Raw genomic sequence first — 17357 nt, forward strand, 5'->3', positions numbered from 1 at the left:
TTGTGACCGGTGCTGAGCGATTAACCGAAATGTTGGTTATTTTTCTTTTTTTTTAAGGAACTAATTGACCAATGTCTGTTGAATTATTTGAATTCCATTTAGTTGTTTTTTTGTCTGAGCGCTATACACAGTTTTTCTAGCGATAAATCAGATCAAGCCCGAACTGTGCAATGGAGTTGTAGTTTCCATAAAAACATGCCGTGTTCACTTTGAAGAACTTCTCAAATAGTGATTTTGTCAGACAGCATGGGCAGCAACTCTGTAAAGATGACATGACTTGGAATGAAATAAAGACATCAAATAGGCTTAAAACAAATGAAATATTGAATTAAAGTCGTGAATAAATAATAATAATCACTTAATAAGTGATACGCGGTAATGGGCAGTCACTACTGTCATGGGACTTTTAATTGTTTCATTCTGTGTTACAGTATTCAAACCACATAATGCGCAGTGCATTTAATGTAAAAAAAAATCCAATTAAAGAACGTACATTTTTTAAATAATCAAACCTAACCGACCTCAAAAAGTAATCGCTCAGCACTAGTTGGTTCCTTCGGTATGAACACTGGACTGATCCATCACTTCTAATGTATTTCCACTGTCTTAGTAATAGGATAGATGCTCTTCAATCTGTTTATAGCTGCCCTCTGTAGCCTTTATCAGGTTTAGTTCTAGGAGGTAGCAACAGCAAATTGCATACACAAGTTCAGCTCAAACACACAGGACAAAACAACCAATTAGGGCACATGTTCCTCTTCTTCTTTGACTTTTCACTTGCAAAGACCCTCCCCTTTAGTCCTCCCAACCGAACCTCGTCCACCCAGCCAGCTCTCTAGCAATTGAGCCTGGTTCGGACAAGGTTACTCCCAGCACAAAATAAAGTAGCTGGTAAATGATAGAATTATTATATTAGAATAGAAGTAGTACATATAACTTTGGGGTGTTTAGGGCAGCCATCTTATTGTGAATTAAAGAAATATGTGATGTGATCCTGTATATGATACTGTTAAAGCACATTGTTTCCAATTGTCTTCACCTCAACTCCAATATTCAATAGTTCGACCCTGGTATTTACCATTGCTGCTGTGGCAATATTCAACTAATGTTGTACTGAACAATCAAGGTTGTTGGCCAATTGTGAAATGCTAACTGTTGTAGTTTAAAATGTTCAGTAAATGATTTTCTGCTGGTTTCAGGGCTGGTACTTTGGGAGGGATTTGTTGTTAGTGTGCTGGACCACCAGAGAAGTGCTCTTTAAAGGAAGCCATGTGAGATGAGGACTCCGGGCAGAGAACACGATGAGGCATGTCCCTTTGTGTATTGTGGCAGTAAACCTCTGAGTGCAATCTATCTATTAACTTAATCACTTCCAGCTCAAACGTGTGGTTGCACAATGTACATTTCTTTGAATTTGTCAATATATTATTGTCTTAAAAGAAAATGTTCTGAAGTTATTTATTGAAGAATTTTTATTTTATTTTGATATTTCTCTGGACAATAGCAAAGGTTCAAACGATACTGAAGAAAAATATAAACGCAACAATTTCAAAGATTTTACTGAGTGACGTGACTGGAAATACAGATATGCATCTGTTGGTCACAGATACCTTAAAATAAATGGGTCTCACAATGTGCTTCAGGATCTCGTCATGGTATATCTGTGTATTCAAATTGCCATTGATCAAATGCAATTGTGTTCGTTGTCCGTACCTTATGCCTGCCCATACCATAACCTCACCACCACCATGGGGCACTCTGTTCATAACGTTGACATCAGCAAACTGCTCACCGACATGACGCCATACACGTGGTCAGCGGTTGTGAGGCCAATTGGACGTACTCCCAAATTCTCTAAAACGATGTTGAAGGTTTTTGGTAGAGAAATTAACATTAAAGTCTCTGGCAACAGCTCTGGTAGACATTGCTGTCAGCATGCCAAGTACACACTCCCTCAACTTGAGACATCTGTGGCATTTTGTTGTGTGACAAAATGGCACATTTTATAGTGGCCTTTTATTTTCACCAGCACAAGGTGCACCTGTCTAATGATCATGCTGTTTAATCAGCTTCATGATATGGCACACCTGTCAGGTGGATGGATTATCTTGGCAAAGCAAAAATGCTCACTAACAGGGATGTAAAGAAATGTGTGCACAACATTTTAAAGAAATAAGCTTTTTGGGCATATGAAATGGGACCAACATTTTACATGTTGCGTTTATATTTTTCTTCAGTGTGGCTTACATCTTACTTGCCTTCTAGGTTCATTTATGTACATTAGTATTTCTGTCTCAAATACTCTGTCATGTATTGGAAAGGGCACTTGTTATGGGCAACAAGGCTACCCTCTTTAGAGGCTTGTTTTGTAAATCCATGCTCCCCTGGGGTGAGTAGGGACTGTAATTTGACTTCAAAGAAGACAATAAGTAAGCACATTCAAAATATATAGACTACTGCCTGGAATTTTAATATCAAACTTGACCCGAAAAACAATTTAAAAAATGTAAAAAGGAATCCAGGCAGCACACAGGCTTGCTGTTTAACATAGTGTGTTCTGTTGTCTACACAGTGATAACTGAGTGGCTCGTTTCAAACGTCTGCTATGGTCACATCACATGGCTCCAACATAATGGAGAGTCACTGGAAACCAAACGGGAGAAAAGGGAGAGAAATGGGGAGAGACTAGACTTGCACTAATGAATAGGACCCAGGTTTCTTTGATGGTTTTGTGTGGCAGTTTTGTTTCACTAACTTGGGTCATTAAAATATCACAATTGGATGGCAGACTCACCTTGGTTATTCTGACATAACTAAGGTTAAGCATGACAAATGACCACTAAGAGAACGATAGAGGGGGTCTTTAAGCTAGTCCTTTAGGAGTCCATAGAAAAAGCCCCAGGGCTTTGAAAGGGTCTGTGTTGGGTTAGCAGACATTTTGGGAGAGCACAATGCGATTCGCTGCTCTGAATGGCTAATGTCTCCTAGATGTTCTTGTGACTGGGGGGCCTTAGTATGTCTATTTGGAAGTGATGTTCTGACACACAAGGTCATGTATCTGTGTTGCTAGATATTAGGTGAGATGGATAGGATCCATTAGAAAAGAGTCAGTTTAATTTAAATCCAATATACAGTCTTAGGGGAAAAGGGTTCTATATAGAGCCAAAGAGTGTTCTATCGCTTATTTCATATATTTCGCCCCTAAAGGTGAAGCAAGAGATAGAACCCTTTTTGCTTCTTTAAAAAAAAGTTTTAAAGAGTATATGGTTAACTAGTGTCGCAGCGTTCTAAGGCACTGCATCTCAGTGCTAGAGGCATCACTGCAGACCCTGGTTCGATCCCGGGACTGTATCACAACCGACCGCGATCGAGAGTCCCATAGGGCGGTGCACAATTGGCCCAGTGTTGTCCGGGTTAGGGGAGGCCGCGGTAGGCCGTCATTATAAATAATAATTTGTTCTTAACTGACTTGCCAAGTTAAACAAAAACGACGTCATAGTCCCAAGTGTGCATACAGATTTCAGGGAGGATGAACATCTTGACTAAGCTGTCACCCATTAATTTGTTTGAAATATTTTGTCATTCAAATGTCTATGGATTGTCTCATCACAACCAGCAGAATACTTTCAAAGTTAGAAAATGATTATCAAATCAGTGAATTGTCCCTTTAATGTGTATTTCTCCGCTCACAGCATGATACTAATAATTAAATAAGTCCACTCACTAAAAAAACTAAAACAAAGCTGCACGAACCTCGTGAAAGGGTCATTCATTCAACGCTTAACACAGAAAATCAAACCATTTCTCTGTTTTTCTTTCCCCTACTGCTCTCTGTGTGTTCAAAGAAAAACAGCACCCAAAGGCTAAAGACAAATCTATTGATTGATGAGACAAACTGTGGTGGACCAGCATGCATAGGGAAATAGATGGGAGCCTTTTTAACGTGACACTTCCTGGAGGGATGACAGAGTGCTCCCTGCTCTGCTCTATACATGAATTATCAACTGCTGTCTGGAAGCCACTTTGTCAAAGAGATTGATGAAGAGCCATCAGAAAGAGAACAAATCAGACTTGATGGGAGGGGAGTGAGTGAAGCTATCGGGGCCTCTCATTCTGTGTTGGGGGGCTGTTGGTGAGTTGGGGGGCTTGAGTTGAATTGGACATAATGGGAAAGGTATTGAATGCATGTTTAGTCTGATCCTCAGCTGTAGCCAGGAGAGAGAGGGCTTGTCAATGGGATGAACGTTAGATGGACATTGACTTCCATCGTTTATCAAAGAAAGATCTTAGATTTATCACAACTACAATATTGGTTTATATTGGAAACCATAATCGCTCTCAGCGCTTTATTATATTGCTGTGATGGTGACATCCATGGTTCTTTTCTATGGAATTCATTCCATTTAAATGTCCTATTTATATTGCAGGCTTGAAACGAGACCACCTGAACCCCTGTCCATCTGTCATTTAAAATGGTCATTAAGAGGAGGACATTTCACTCACTACAGGACTAGAGAGAGAGGAGCATGCTGGGAGGGGTTATTATACAGAGAGAGAGAAAGGAGCATGCTGGGAGGGGTTATTACACAGAGAGAGAGAGGAGCATGCTGTGAGGGGTTATTACAGAGAGAGAGAAAGGGAGAGCGTAGGGGAGGGATAGTGGGACAGTGAGCTGAGGAGATACAGAGCATATCAAGAGGCAGAGAGAGACCGGTACACGTCGTTCCTTCCCAAGAAAATGACCAATTTCGCAGGCACTTGGAAAATGAGAAGCAGTGAGAATTTTGATGAACTACTCAAAGCACTTGGTAAGATGTCTATAGTTCTTACCTTCTATCATTAAGAGCTATTTGAAATAATAAATACTTAACCATATATTATCAAAATCCTAACTGTTCTTTCTCTGTTCTTTCTCAAATTATTTTATTTGGGGAAATATTTGAGAAAACAATATTTGGGAGAGGCCACAGGGTGTGTGACATCTTGATCATCATCATTTTCATTTAATTCATTTGACCTTGTTCATTTGAGATGCATTTTATGTTGTCATTTTGTTGATATTCCCGAAAGTCAACTGAGTTGGGAATGTATAAAAAAAACAAATTGGAAAATGTACACAAGGTGCACATGTAATACATATTATAATACACTTACATATTACAAATCACTTCAGCTTGATTTTGCGTGTTGTTTCCTGCCATAGAATAGTCATCCTTTCAGTGAAAGCAGTGAGGGTGGATCATCCCAACGCTGCACTGTTGAGCCCAGCTGGTGTGGAATAGATGAGACAATTCACTGTGTATGTTTTCTCAAATACGTCTCCTGTGACTGCACTGAGATCTCACTTAATCTGAGCTCTAGGTATTGGCTTGGACAAAACTTTGGCTTTTGGTGCCATAGTTTTTTTTTTCTTTCATCGTGGAACAAAGAGATGAGAGAAGAAAAAAGGTGAAGAGATTGAACTCCTCTCCTCTGGGGAACTCAAGTACACCGATTGTTTAAATGAGAGCAATAAGATTAGTACTGAAGGATACCGTATTTGAGAGAGAGCAGCTCTGAAAACATATGCAGAGGGAATGAATGGAAACAGCAAGACATTTTCTCATCCGATTGGTTAAACTGTAACTGTGTGACAGAGCCAACTAGCTCTACAATAACTTCTTGGAGGAATCCATCAGTCTGCAGGAGAGCTAAACAAAACTAATGACTCCAGCATTCCTTGTTTTCATCACCTTGTCATAGCATCCACCCATATTTGCAACATCTGCTGATAACCATCTCATTTGCAGTTGCTTGCCTTGAGAACTCTGTATATAACAACTTGAATACCTACAGTGCACCATTGATTTCTTCTCACACTCTCAAGAACCTTCTGTCTACCATGACTTTTTTACACAAATAGGTGGTTAGAGCGTTGGACTAGTAACCGAAAGGTTGCAAGTTCGAATCCCCGAGCTGACAAGGTACAAATCTGTCGTTCTGCCCTTGAACAGGCAGTTAACCCACTGTTCCTAGGCCGTCATTGAAAATAAGAATTTGTTCTTAACTGACTTGCCTAGTAAAATAAAGGTAAAAATGAAAAAACACAGCCACTATGCATTCCTCTTGTAAATAAGCACAACCTACACCTTTGAAAGTGGAATTCAGGATTGTTTTCCTTCTATCAATGGCGCCAGGAGGAGACAGAAATGTAACTGTACTCATCCTTGAATTAGGTGAGGATAGGCACAAACATGACATACCAAATGTCAGTACAAGTCAAACGATAGCCCCGTGAAGCCATATTGCCACCATGGGTTCAACCCAGTGGCATGTCAAGGTTGTGTACAGCCAGTTGTCATAACCTGACAAAGTCAAAACTGATCAATGACACATGCAATTGGTTATGCAGCACTTATGACCGTTAAAGTAAGCGTAATGACGTGTTATTTGCCCACAGGCGTCAATGCTATGTTGAGGAAGGTGGCTGGTGCTGCGGCGTCCAAACCTCACGTGGAGATCAGGCAGAATGGGGAGCAGTTCTACATCAAGACCTCCACCACCGTGCGCACCACTGAGATCAACTTCCTCATTGGCCAGGAGTTCAATGAGGAGACGGTAGATGGCAGGAAGTGCAAGGTAAAGTCTCTGAGTCTGCCCCCATATAATGTAAAGGTAGTCTCTGCCCCCATACAATGTAAAGGTAGTCTCTGCCCCTATACAATGTAAAGGTAGTCTCTGCCCCCATATAATGTAAAGGTAGTCTCCGCCCCATTCAATGTAAAGGCAGTCTCTGCCCCCATACAATGTAAAGGTAGTCTCCGCCCCATTCAATGTAAAGGTAGTCTCTGCCCCATACAATGTAAAGGTAGTCTCTGTCCCTATACAATGTAAAGGTAGTCTTCCCCCATATAATGTAAAGGTAGTCTGCCCCCACACAATGTAAAGGTAGTCTTCCCCCATACAATGTAAAGGTAGTCTGCTCCCATACAATGTAAAGGTAGTCTTCCCCTATACAATGTAAAGGTAGTCTCTGCCCCCATATCATGTAAAGGTAGTCTCCGCCCCATTCAATGTAAAGGTAGTCTGCCCCCATACAATGTAAAGGTAGTCTCTGCCCCTATACAATGTAAAGGTAGTCTCTGCCCCCATATAATGTAAAGGTAGTCTCCTCCCCATTCAATGTAAAGGCAGTCTCTGCCCCCATATAATGTAAAGGTAGTCTCCGCCCCATTCAATGTAAAGGTAGTCTCTGCCCCCATACAATGTAAAGGTAGTCTCCGCCCCATTCAATGTAAAGGTAGTCTCTGCCCCATACAATATAAAGGTAGTCTCTGCCCCATACAATGTAAAGGTAGTCTCTGTCCCTATACAATGTAAAGGTAGTCTTCCCCATACAATGTAAAGGTAGTCTGCCCCCATACAATGTAAAGGTAGTCTTCCCCCATACAATGTAAAGGTAGTCTCTGCCCCATACAATGTAAAGGTAGTCTTCCCCCATACAATGTAAAGGTAGTCTCTGCCCCCATACAATGTAAAGGTAGTCTCTGCCCCATACAATGTAAAGGTAGTCTCTGCCCCTATACAATGTAATGGTAGTCTTCCCCATACAATGTAAAGGTAGTCTGCTCCCATACAGTCTTCCCCATACAATGTAAAGGTAGTCTCTGCCCCTATACAATGTAAAGGTAGTCTCTGCCCCTATACAATGTAAAGGTAGTCTCTGCCCCATACAATGTAATGGTAGTCTTCCCATACAATGTAAAGGTTGTCTTCCCCCATACAATGTAAAGGTAGTCTCTGCCCCTATAAAATATAAAGGTAGTCTGCCCCTATACAATGTAAAGGTAGTCTTCCCCCATACAATGTAAAGGTAGTCTCTGCCCCTATACAATGTAAAGGTAGTCTCTGCCCCTATACAATATAAAGGTAGTCTCTGCCCCTATACAATATAAAGGTAGTCTCTGCCCCATACAATGTAAAGGTAGTCTCTGTCCCTATACAATGTAACGGTAGTCTTCCCCCATACAATGTAAAGGTAGTCTTCCCATATGCAATGTAAAGGTAGTCTGCTCCCATACAATGTAAAGGTAGTCTTCCCCCATACAATGTAAAGGTAGTCTCTGCCCCATACAATGTAAAGGTAGTCTCTGTCCCTATACAATGTAACGGTAGTCTTCCCCCATACAATGTAAAGGTAGTCTGCCCCCATACAATGTAAAGGTAGTCTGCTCCCATACAATGTAAAGGTAGTCTTCCCCCATGCAATGTAAAGGTAGTCTCTGCCCCTATACAATGTAAAGGTAGTCTCTGCCCCTATACAATGTAAAGGTAGTCTCTGCCCCCATACAATGTAATGGTAGTCTGCTCCCATACAATGTAAAGGTTGTCTTCCCCATACAATGTAAAGGTAGTCTCTGCCCCTATACAATGTAAAGGTAGTCTCTGCCCCTATACAATGTAAAGGTAGTCTCTGCCCCTATACAATGTAAAGGTAGACTGCTCCCATACAATGTAAAGGTAGTCTGCTCCCATACAATGTAATGGTAATGTCCCAATCCTATTCAGATAGCATTTGTATGGATGAAGGAAAGGAGACAAGGAGAGGAAGCTACATTGAGATGCAGCCCATGTTCACTCATTCAGATCAGATCCCCTTTCGATAAGTGAGGACAGGAAAGTACATGGATGTATTGACATGGACCCTCTTCATTGCATTACACTCATATCAACAGAGCCTGGCCACATGGGAGACCGAGAGCAAAATGTACTGCAGGCAGACTCTCCTGGATGGCAACGGCCCAAGGACCTTCTGGACCAGAGAGCTGAGGGGAGATGAACTCATACTGGTGAGGACGTTTGTGACTAAAGAAAGGCAGTAGGCAAGGCTGTCATGTCAGGCCCCCTCCGTTTTATCTATTTGTACACTGAAACTATAGAACAGTGTTCTTTTCAAACTCAAAGATCTCAAATGTGTCTATCAAATTAGTTTTATGATGTATGCAAATCAAATCAAATTGTATTTTTCACACTCTTCGTAAACAGGTGTAGACTAAACAGTGAAATGCTTGCTTATGGGTCCTTTTCCAACAATGCAGAGAGAAAGAGAAAGATTCAAATAATAAATAGTGGCATGAGGAATAAATACACACTGAATAACAATAACGAGTAGAAAATAACATGGCTTTATATAGGGAGTAGAAAATAACATGGCTATATACAGGGAGTAGAAAATAACATGGCTATATACAGGGAGTAGAAAATAACATGGCTATATACAGGGAGTAGAAAATAACATGGCTATATACAGGGAGTAGAAAATAACATGGCTATATACAGGGAGTAGAAAATAACATGGCTATATATAGGGAGTAGAAAATAACATGGCTATATACAGGGAGTAGAAAATAACATGGCTATATACAGGGAGTAGAAAATAACATGGCTATATACAGGGAGTAGAAAATAACATGGCTATATACAGGAGTAGAAAATAACATGGCTAAAATAACATGGCTTTATCCAGTGTGTGTAGAGTTCAGTAAAATGGTATATACAGGTGTAGAAAATAACATGGTCCAGTGTGTGTGTAGAAAATAACATGGCTATATACAGTGGTGTAGAGTCCAATAACATGGTGTAGATCCAGGAGTAGAAAATAACATGGCTATATAGTCCAGTGGTGTAGATAATAACAGTGGTGGGTGGAGTCCAGTGCGTGTAGATAGATCCATGGCTATATACAGGGAGTAGAAGTAACAGTGCGCTATATCCAGTGGTGGTAGAAAATAACAGTGGCTATATACAGTGGGAGTAGAAAATAACATGGCTATATATCCAGTGGTGGTGAAAATAACAGTGGCTTGGATACAGTGCGGAGTAGAAAATAACATGGCTATCCATGGGGGAGTCCAGTGAATAACATGGTGGGTGGAGTCCAGGAGTAGAAAATAACATGGGTGGAGTCCATGTGGGTGGAGTCCAGATAATAACATGGCTATAGAGTCCAGTGTGGAGTAGATAATAACATGGCTATATCCAGTGGAGTAGTAAAATCCAGTGTGTGTATAGAGTCCAGTGGGTGTAGAATCCAAATAACATGGCTTTATACAGGGAGTAGAACATAAAATGGCTATATACAGGAAGTAGAAAATAACATGGCTATATACGTGGTGGAGTCCAGTAGAAAATAACAGTGACTATATACAGGAGTAGAAAATAACATGGCTATATACAGGGAGTAGAAAATAACATGGCTATATACAGGGAGTAGAAAATAACATGGCTTTATACAGGGAGTAGAAAATAACATGGCTAAAGAGTCCAGTAGAGTCCAGTGTGTGTGTGGAGTCCAGTGTGTGTAGAGTCCAGTGTGTGTGTGGAGTCCAGTGTGTGTGGGTAGAGTCCAGTGTGTGTGTAGAGTCCAGTGTGTGTGGAGTCCAGTGTGTGTGTAGAGTCCAGTGTGTGTGTAGAGTCCAGTGTGTGTGTAGAGTCCAGTGTGTGTGTAGATTCCAGTGTGTGTGTGTGTGGGTGGAGTCCAGTGTGTGGAGTCCAGTGTGTGTAGAGTCCAGTGTGTGGGTAGAGTCCAGTGTGTGGGTGGAGTCCAGTGCGTGTGTAGAGTCCAGTGTGTGGTGGAGTCCAGTGCGTGTAGAGTCCAGTGTGTGTGGTGGAGTCCAGTGTGTGGTTAGAGTCCAGTCCAGTGTGTGGGTGGAGTCCAGTGTGTGGGTGGAGTCCAGTGCGTGTAGAGTCCAGTGCGTGGTAGAGTCCAGTGTGTGGGTGGAGTCCAGTGCGTGGTGTAGAGTCCAGTGTGTCGGTGGAGTCCAGTGTGTGGGTAGAGTCCAGTGTGTGTGTAGAGTCCAGTGTGTGTGTAGAGTCCAGTGTGTGGGTGGAGTCCAGTGCGTAGAGTCCAGTGCGTGTGGAGTCCAGTGTGTGGGTGGAGTCCAGTGCGTGGTGGAGTCCAGTGCGTGTGGTAGAGTCCAGTGTGTGTGTGGAGTCCAGTGTGTGTGTGTGTGTAGAGTCCATGTGTGTGTGTGTAGAGTCCAGTGTGTGTGTAGAGTCCAGTGCGTGTGTAGAGTCCAGTGTGTGTGTAGAGTCCAGTGTGTTGGGTGGAGTCCAGTGCGTGGTGGAGTCCAGTGTGTGGTGGAGTCCAGTGTGTGGGTAGAGTCCAGTGTGTGTGTAGAGTCCAGTGTGTGGGTGGAGTCCAGTGCGTGTAGAGTCCAGTGTGTGGTGGAGTCCAGTGTGTGGGTGGAGTCCAGTGCGTGGTGGAGTCCAGTGTATGTGTGGTAGAGTCCAGTGTGTGTGTAGAGTCCAGTGTGTGTGTGTAGAATCCAATGTGTGTGTGTGTAGCTGATAATTCAAGATCCAGTGTGTGTGTAGAGTCCAGTGCGTGTGTAGAGTCCAGTGTGTGGATTTTGTAGAGTCCAGTGTGTGTGCAGAGTTCCAGTGTGTGGTGGAGTCCAGTGCGTGGTGGAGTCCAGTGTGTGGGTGGAGTCCAGTGTGTGGGTAGAGTCCAGTAAATGTGTAAGAGTCCAGTGCGAGGTGGAGCCCAGTGGTCAAGAGGTGGAGTCCAGTGCGTGCAACAGGAGAGTGAACAAACATGAAAGTGTGTGGGTGGAGTCCAGTGTGTGGGTGGAGTCCATTGTAGAGTGGGTAGAGTCCAGTTTTGTCCAATATTGTCAGTGTAACATGTGTTTCCAGTGTGTGTGGAGGTAGAGTCCTTGGTAGGGTGTGGGTAGAGTCCAGTGTGTGGTAGAGTCCAGTGTGTGTGTAGAGTCCAATGTGTGTGCAGTGTAGAGTCCAGTGCGTGTGTCAAAGAGTCCAAGTCCAGTGTGTGGGTGGAGTCCAGTGTGTGTTTAGAGTCCAGTGTGTGGGTGGAGTCCAGTGCGTGTGGTTTAGAGTCCAGTGTGTGAAGACCGTATGTTCTGGCTTTACTGTATCCAGTATGTAAGACAGAGTCCAGTGTGTGTAGAGTCCAGTGCGTGGTGGAGTCCAGCCTGTGTGGGTGGAGGCCAGTGTGTGGGTAGAGTCCAGTGTGTGGGTTGAGTCCAGTGTGTGGGTTGAGTCCAGTGTGTGGTAGAGTCCAGTGTGTGGGTAGAGTCCATGTGTGCTGTGTAGAGTCCATGTGTGTGTGTGTAGAGTCCATGTGTGTGGGTGGAGTTCAGTGTGTGTAGTAGAGTCCAGTGTGTGGGTGGAGTTCAGTGTGTGGTGGAGTCCAGTGCATGTGTAGAGTCCAGTGCATGTGTAGAGTCCAGTGTGTGGGTGGAGTTCAGTGTGTGTGTAGAGTCCAGTGTGTGTGTAGAAACCAGTGTGTGTGTGGAGTCCAGTGTTGTGTGTGGAGTCCAGTGCTGTGTGTAGAGTCCAGTGTGTGTGTAGAACCATGTGTGTGTGTGGAGTACCATGCTGTTGTCGTGTGTAGAGTCCAGTGCTGTGTGTCAGTTAGTCCAGTGTGTGGGTGGAGTTCAGTGTGTGTGTATGCTGTTGTCCTGTAGTGAGTTCAGTGTGTGTGTGGAGTCCATGCTGTGTGTGTAGTTACTCTGATCATGTGTTCCTGACTGACACTGTTCAGTTATCTCAGTGCTGTTGTGTGTAGTTAGATCCAGTGTTGTGTGTGTAGAGTACCAGCTGTGTGTGTAGAGTACCATGTGTGTGTGTAGATCTACCATGTGTGTGTGTAGAGTCCAGTGTGTGTGTAGATCTACCATGCTGTGTGTGTAGATACCATGTGTGTGTGTTAGATCTACCATGCTGTGTGTGTAGATACTCATGTGTTGTGTGACAGAGTCAGTATCAAGAGAGTTGGTGCAAAAATAAAGGGTCAATGTTCAGGTAGTCTGGGTAGCCATTTGATTAGCTCTTTAACAGTCTAATGGCTTGTCCTGGGGTAGATAGCATGTGCATCCTGTTGGTTCCAGACTTGGTGCACTGGTTCCCTGACATTATTAGTATTAACACTTCAGTTTCTGAACCCAAAAGTGTAGACCTGCACTTCATACTATTCCCCAAGAGATTATACTACAGGTTCAAACAGACGCTGAACATCAAAGCTAAGACAAGCTTTTCCACCAGAACACACTGTTCATATTTATCTCCGTACCATGCTGTTGTCCTTACTCTGATACTATGATGGATTTTGCTCTGCACAGCCTAACTCAGAAACTATTGGCTCTGTTACTCTGAACACCTCTGAAAGGGTTATCTACCATGCTGTTGGATTTCAAAGCTTGTTCTTTGATGTATTGGTACTTGCTGATATTATACTGCACAAAAATATATGTTTGCTGATAATTACTCCTCACATACCAGGTCCTTACATCCATCAAAAACAGTTCTTGAGTTACTCTTACACATGGCACTGGCTTTCATATTAAAAAGAAGATGTCCTGTTTTTGTAAACTTCTGGCCTGTTTTAATTTTATAGACCAGATTGACACACAGTAAATGTGTTGTCCAGTAACCTTAGATTCCAGTTTATAAGTGATGAGGATAACCATCTTTATTGACTCTTACAAAGCCCAGAGGGAAATCAAGAGGAAAACTCTGATACTAATGTGTTCCTGACTGACTCCTTTCTGGATAGCATGCTTGGACTTCGCAACAGGAGATGCTATGAACAAACATGAAATGTTGTGTTTCAACTCAAGTTACTCTGTGTTCCTGTAGTTCTGCATATTGAGCCACATGATAGGTCTGTGTTAGGCCTGTTGTTGTAGTTACAACTGTCTGATTGTTTAGACACACTGATGGGATCTACCATGCTGTTGTCCAGAGTTTTGTCCAATATTAGATGGGGGAGTTCATGTTATCTAACATGTGTTTCCTGTAGTTACCTGATACTACATGTGCACACAATGTTCATGTTTTATGCTGTTGGAGGAAAATACATGTGTTCCACTAAATGTTATCTACCATGCTGTTGGTAGGGTCTGATACTGCATGTGTGACTGACACTGTTCATGTTATCTACCATGCTGTTGTCCTGTAGTTACTCTGAACTGCATGTGCTGACTGACACTGTTCATGTTATCTACCATGCTGTTGTCCTGTAGTTACTCTGATACTGCATGTGTTCCTGACTGACACTGTTCATGTTGACTTTTCCACTAAATGCTCACTCTGACACTGTTCATGCTAGTTGTCCTGTAGTTACTCTGATACTGCATGTGTTCCTGACTGACACACTGTTCATGTTATCTACCATGCTGTTGTAAAGTTACTCTGATACTGCATGTGTTCCTGACTGGTTCATGTTAACCATGCTGTTGTCCTGTAGAACTCTGATGACATTGTTCCACTGACACTGTTCATGTTATCTACCATGCTGTTGTCCTGTAGTTACTCTGATACTGATACATGTGTTCCTGGGAACTGTTCATGATGCTGTTGTCCTGTAGTTACTCTGATACTACATGCTCACACTGTTCATGTTATCTACCATGCTGGTCCTGTAGTTACTCTGATACTACATGTGTTCCTGGGACACTGTTCATGTTATCTACCATTTTCTGTTGATCCTGTAGTTACTCTGATACTACATGTGTTCCTGACTGACACACTGTTCATGTTATCTACCATGCTGTTGTCCTGTAGTTACTCTGATACTACATGTGTTCACTGCACTGTTCATGTTATCTACCATGCTGTTGTCCAGTTACTCTGATACTACATGTGTTCCTGACAAATGTTATCTACCATGCTGTTGTCCTGTAGTTACTCTGATACTGCATGTGTTCCTGACTGACACTGTTCATGTTATCTACCATGCTGTTGTCCTGTAGTTACTCTGAAATGTGTTCCTGAACACTGTTCATGTTATCTACCATGCTGTTGTCCTGTAGTTACTCTGATATGCATGTGTTCTGACTGACACACTGTTCATGTTATCTACCATGCTGTTGTCCTGTAGTTACTCTGATACTACATGTGTTCCTGACTGACACTGTTCATGTTATCTACCATGCTGTTGTCCTGTAGTTACTCTGATACTACATGTGTTCCTGACTGACACACTGTTCATGTTATCTACCATGCTGTTGTCCTGTAGTTACTCTGATACTACATGTGTTCCTGACTGACACACTGTTCATGTTATCTACCATGCTGTTGTCCTGTAGTTACTCTGATACTACATGTGTTCCTGACTGACACTGTTCATGCTATCTACCATGCTGTTGTCCTGTAGTTACTCTGATACTACATGTGTTCCTGACTGACACTGTTCATGTTATCTACCATGCTGTTGTCCTGTAGTTACTCTGATACTACATGTGTTCCTGACTGACACACTGTTGTTATCTACCATGCTGTTGTCCTGTAGTTAGTAATGATGTGTTCCTGACTGACACTGTTCAGTTATCTACCTGACTGACTGACACTGTTCATGTTATCTACCATGCTGTTGTCCTGTAGTTACTCTGATACTACATGTGTTCCTGACTGACACTGTTCATGTTATCTACCATGCTGTTGTCCTGTAGTTACTCTGATACTACATGTGAAATCTCATGCTGTTGTCCTAGTTACTACATCATGTTATCTGTTCCTGACATGTGTTCCTGACCACTGTTCATGTTATCTACCATGCCTGTAGTTACTCTGATACTACATGTGTTCCTGACTGACACTGTTCATGTTATCTACCATGCTGTTGTCCTGTAGTTACTCTGATACTACATGTGTTCCTGACTGACACTGTTCATGTTATCTACCATGCTGTTGTCCTGTAGTTACTCTGATACTACATGTGTTCCTGACTGACACACTGTTCATGTTATCTACCATGCTGTTGTCCTGTAGTTACTCTGATACTACATGTGTTCCTGACTGACACTGTTCATGTTATCTACCATGCTGTTGTCCTGTAGTTACTCTGATACTACATGTGTTCCTGACTGACACTGTTCATGTTATCTACCATGCTGTTGTCCTGTAGTTACTCTGATACTACATGTGTTCCTGACTGACACTGTTCATGTTATCTACCATGCTGTTGTCCTGTAGTTACTCTGATACTACATGTGTTCCTGACTGACACTGTTCATGTTATCTACCATGCTGTTGTCCTGTAGTTACTCTGATACTACATGTGTTCCTGACTGACACTGTTCATGTTATCTACCATGCTGTTGTCCTGTGAAGTATCGACACCCCAATGTAAGAGGCTTCCCTTCTCCAGTGCCTGATGCAGGCCTTTACCACCAGAGGTGTGTGTAGGGTTAAAAGCTACTGGCTGTCTGCCCGCAATAATGTGCCTCATTGATCATGTTGTGTTAGAAAACGCCACTGAACCATGACGCATCTCACGTTAATGGCTCCCTGGACACTCGCTGCACACGGCAGATGGCTCCATCTTAGCGCCATTCTTTAAACCCGAATGATACTTACTTTCCTCCCTCCCTGGGTGCTGGGGTAATGATGATCTGTGGTGCTGACAAGTTCGGTTGCAGTCTTGCTGCACCTCTGAAAGTACCATAAATCTTTGGGGGCTCGATGCGCCTCTGCCACCCACACATCTTGATCATTTCCCCTCTTCCCTCATTAATTCACTGATACTGTAGCAGCTGCCATGTGCCAAATTGACTGTTTTTGGACAGGAAATCTTAACCAGTTGTGTGCTAAAGCAGTCTTCCATTCTGTCACAATGAGAGTTTGAATAATAAATATATTTTTAAATAAAATTTTAAAAATCTCCCTTGACACCAGTTGTCATATTTGAGATTAACACAAAATGGTCCTGTGTTCTTATCTGAAGGTTGAACATCTGATCTACAACAGCAGGAAACACTTCTGTTAAGATAACTGGCATCTTTGTCTTTTTCAGACCTTTGGGGCAGACGACGTGGTTTGCACACGGATTTACGTACGAGAAAATAAATAACGTTGCTTCAGGACCGACCAGGACCATCATAATGGGCTCCATCCCCCTTGGTACAGCTGCAGTAACTCTCCAACACATCTATCTTCAGAGAAATATTTCATAACATAGCATCATATATCAGATTAAACAGACATTTACCATGCTTCATGTAACTAGACCAAACATGCAATTGTATTTAGACAACATTGTTTCTCATGCCAACTGCCACTTTAATAAAACAATGTTTCATGCTTTTTGTATTTACAGTGTTTTGTCAGTATTGGCAATGAGACGATATACATATCATTTCAATATATTGTATTATTTGGTCAGGGAGTACGAAGGACATGCAGCCAAAACACGTCGGTTTTAAAAAACGTTGTTTCTATTGAACATGCCATACTAATAAAGGCTATTTAATTCATTATATGAAGAGTTGGTCCTCCTTTCTTTTTGATGACCAATTCCCCCCTTTTACCAAAGAGCACCTTCTGTCTACCAACATGTACTATTGTGTACCTTCCCT

At 42.4% G+C, this 17357-nt stretch overlaps 2 protein-coding genes across 3 annotated transcripts in view; both read left to right on the forward strand.

Annotated features, from left to right (window-relative positions):
• Positions 1 to 1637, forward strand: part of LOC118372575 (solute carrier family 25 member 44-like) — a 140864-nt gene extending 139227 nt beyond the window's left edge. For both annotated transcript variants that reach the window (XM_052515855.1, XM_052515853.1), the window contains one exon: positions 1200 to 1637. In XM_052515855.1, coding sequence (XP_052371815.1) covers positions 1200 to 1230 — 31 coding nt within the window. In that variant the 3' untranslated portion in view covers positions 1231 to 1637. The remainder of the gene's footprint in view (positions 1 to 1199) is intronic.
• A 2967-nt stretch (positions 1638 to 4604) lies between these two features.
• Positions 4605 to 17258, forward strand: LOC127906075 (cellular retinoic acid-binding protein 1-like). The gene is made up of 4 exons (XM_052515858.1): positions 4605 to 4808; positions 6440 to 6618; positions 8715 to 8828; positions 16796 to 17258. Exons 1-4 carry the CDS (start codon positions 4739 to 4741, stop codon positions 16850 to 16852), a joined length of 420 nt encoding a protein of 139 aa, XP_052371818.1. The 5' UTR covers positions 4605 to 4738; the 3' UTR covers positions 16853 to 17258.
• Positions 17259 to 17357: the final 99 nt, after the last annotated feature.

This window comes from Oncorhynchus keta, unplaced genomic scaffold, assembly GCF_023373465.1.
Source record: "Oncorhynchus keta strain PuntledgeMale-10-30-2019 unplaced genomic scaffold, Oket_V2 Un_scaffold_3208_pilon_pilon, whole genome shotgun sequence".
Lineage (NCBI taxonomy): Eukaryota > Metazoa > Chordata > Actinopteri > Salmoniformes > Salmonidae > Oncorhynchus > Oncorhynchus keta.